This window comes from Austrofundulus limnaeus, unplaced genomic scaffold (assembly GCF_001266775.1).
Source record: "Austrofundulus limnaeus strain Quisiro unplaced genomic scaffold, Austrofundulus_limnaeus-1.0 Scaffold256, whole genome shotgun sequence".
Classification (NCBI taxonomy): domain Eukaryota; kingdom Metazoa; phylum Chordata; class Actinopteri; order Cyprinodontiformes; family Rivulidae; genus Austrofundulus; species Austrofundulus limnaeus.
This window is the reverse complement of record NW_013952658.1, coordinates 743,579-745,977: the sequence shown is the minus strand read 5'-3', so window position 1 is coordinate 745,977 and position 2,399 is coordinate 743,579. Positions and strand designations below refer to the sequence as shown.

At 37.4% G+C, this 2,399-nt stretch overlaps 1 protein-coding gene across 1 annotated transcript in view; it reads right to left on the bottom strand.

Moving 5' to 3' along the window:
* prdm5 (PR domain containing 5) overlaps positions 1-2,399 on the bottom strand; it is a gene marked incomplete in the record, with an annotated part of 81,217 nt that overhangs the window by 63,495 nt on the left and 15,323 nt on the right. Inside the window, 1 exon segment of the mRNA XM_014020549.1 lies at positions 345-467. Within this exon segment, the coding sequence (XP_013876003.1) occupies positions 345-467 (123 nt within the window).

Below are 2,399 nucleotides of genomic sequence, written 5' to 3'. Positions count from 1 at the left end.
GGTAACAGTTACATATTTTATGCAGAACTATGCTTCAGCTTCTTGTGGTGCTGCAGACTCATCTTTAAACATTTTTTTCACAACTTCATATCACAAGACATTTTGTATGTTTTACAACATCAACAACAGACTTCCTTAATCTTGATCAAAACAAATAGTGGAACAAAATTTGGGGATTTTATTTTAAAAGTTGTCATGTTATATTGAAAAACTTTTTATTTATCTAATCTGATGCATGAGTTTATCTTATGTTATTTATTTTATTTTGTTAAAATTCATTATTGGGGTGGGGAGGCGGGTATGCAGTAGCTGAGGGATTTGTGGTCTACGGAGTTATAATGTACCTGAATTGCTGCCAAGTTCTTCTGCTCCTGTGAAGGTGCCTGATGGACAAACCGCAGCCAGTTGGCATAGCGGGGATTACTTGCATCCAGAATATACAGCACATCTCCTTTACTGCCACGAACCTAAAAAAATATATTAAAAAAACATAGTAACTGGAAAAGCTGTCAAAGGCAAAGAATTTATTCTTTTTCTGAAAGTTTGTTCTCTGTAAATCAAGGAGAACTGGCCTTACTTTGGTCAAACACGCAGTTCTATGCCTCACAATGGGACACCTACAGATAACTACAGCTTTATTTTCAATCCTTACTATCACAGACCCGCGAGGGGACTTGGGGCATTTTTTTTTCATTTGCATTTCCTCACAAAAGCCATTTATTACTGTTGTACCTGCCTGTTAATTACCAAATTCACATGGTCACCATTATACTGGAGTTAGCGTACTACTTTAATTCAGCTTCAGAATAAATATATCACACAGCCACGCATTGAAGTATGTAATATGTCGATATTTTAACTCAGTGCAGCCATGCATTTCAATGTCAATTTCCCAAACTTGTAGTGACACACCCTATTTCAGAAACCAGATATTTCATAATAAAAGTCTGATTTAATTCAGTTCATACAAAACAAACTTATGCATGGGAACGCAAAAGTACTGCAAGGCAACGCAAAAGCATCACGAGGTAATGCAAACATATTGCAAGGTAACGCAAAAATATTGTGAGGTAACGCAAAGGTATCAAGAGGTAATGCAAAGGTATCACGAGGTAACACAAAGGTATCACAAGGTTACGCAAAGGTATCATGAGGTTACGCAAAGGTATCGCGAGGTTACGCAAAGGTATCGCGAGGTTACGCAAAGGTATCGCGATGTTACGCAAAGGCATTGCGAGGTAATGCAAAAATATCGCAAGGTAACACAAAAGTATAGCGAGGTAACACAAAGGTATTGCAAGGTAACACAAATGTATTGCGAGGTAACACAAAAGTATTGCGAGGTAACACAAACGTATTGCGAGGTAACACAAAGGTATCGCGAGGTAACACAAAGGTATCGAGAGGTAACCCAAAAGTATTGTGAGTTAACACAAAGGCATTGTGAGGTCACACAAAGATATTGTAAGGAAAGGCAAAAAAAAAATCCCCTCATGCCCCCTCGCGGGCTCCTCTTCTGTATGTGATCAGAGATGTTTCATATCGGCCAGAATGGTTGAAAAATAATTAAATGATTTCTTTAACACAGAAAAGCACATGAGATGAACTGATGTTTGTCCAAGCAGCTGTTCCATGTGACAAAGGATGTGTTTTTGTGTAAATTTAATTCTGGTTCCTAAAAAGACCATTTTACTGTACTTGTTCTTTTATTTCCAGATCAGGGGTCATCAATACGGTCCCCACAGGCACCCGGTCGCCAGCAGGGACCTTCTGAGTCGCCCACAGAAAACCTTCTAAAAATAGCACTGATCATTATAGAAGCAGCGCTCTAAATGCTAAAAAAAAAAAAGGAACCAAAAGTCACCCGTGTGCTCTTTTGAGCTTTTACTAACAAAACACTTTCCAAACAGCTGCTGTTAAAGACACATCTCATGTTRAACCCCTGTTAAACTAAACACTCAACAAACTCAACAAAACTCAACAAATTCTCTCCTGCTGCAAACTGCAGCTGCACACAGACACATCCTGAACTCCACCCCCAACCCCCACCCTTCAGAAAATTAACCCTTAGGGCACAGATATTCAGTTTATTTACCTCTCTGAGTAGTGGGGAAACAAGCATTAAAAACAGAGAACAAATTTTCACAATGATGGGGAGAATTTTTTTTCTGTAGTTGTTTTTTATATTACATAACCGTTATTTTGTATCTACAAGAGTTAATAGGAATGGTGCGCACAAAGGGTATAAGTTAATTGTTTTACTGCAAGTTTCTTTTTAAAAAATGATAAAGAAGTAACCATTTTCTTAAAGAAATAGGCTACACCTTTTTTGTTTTTTAAACAAGTGTATTTTAAATAAATGTTACAAATGTGTTCATTCCTACAAAGCTGTCAAATAT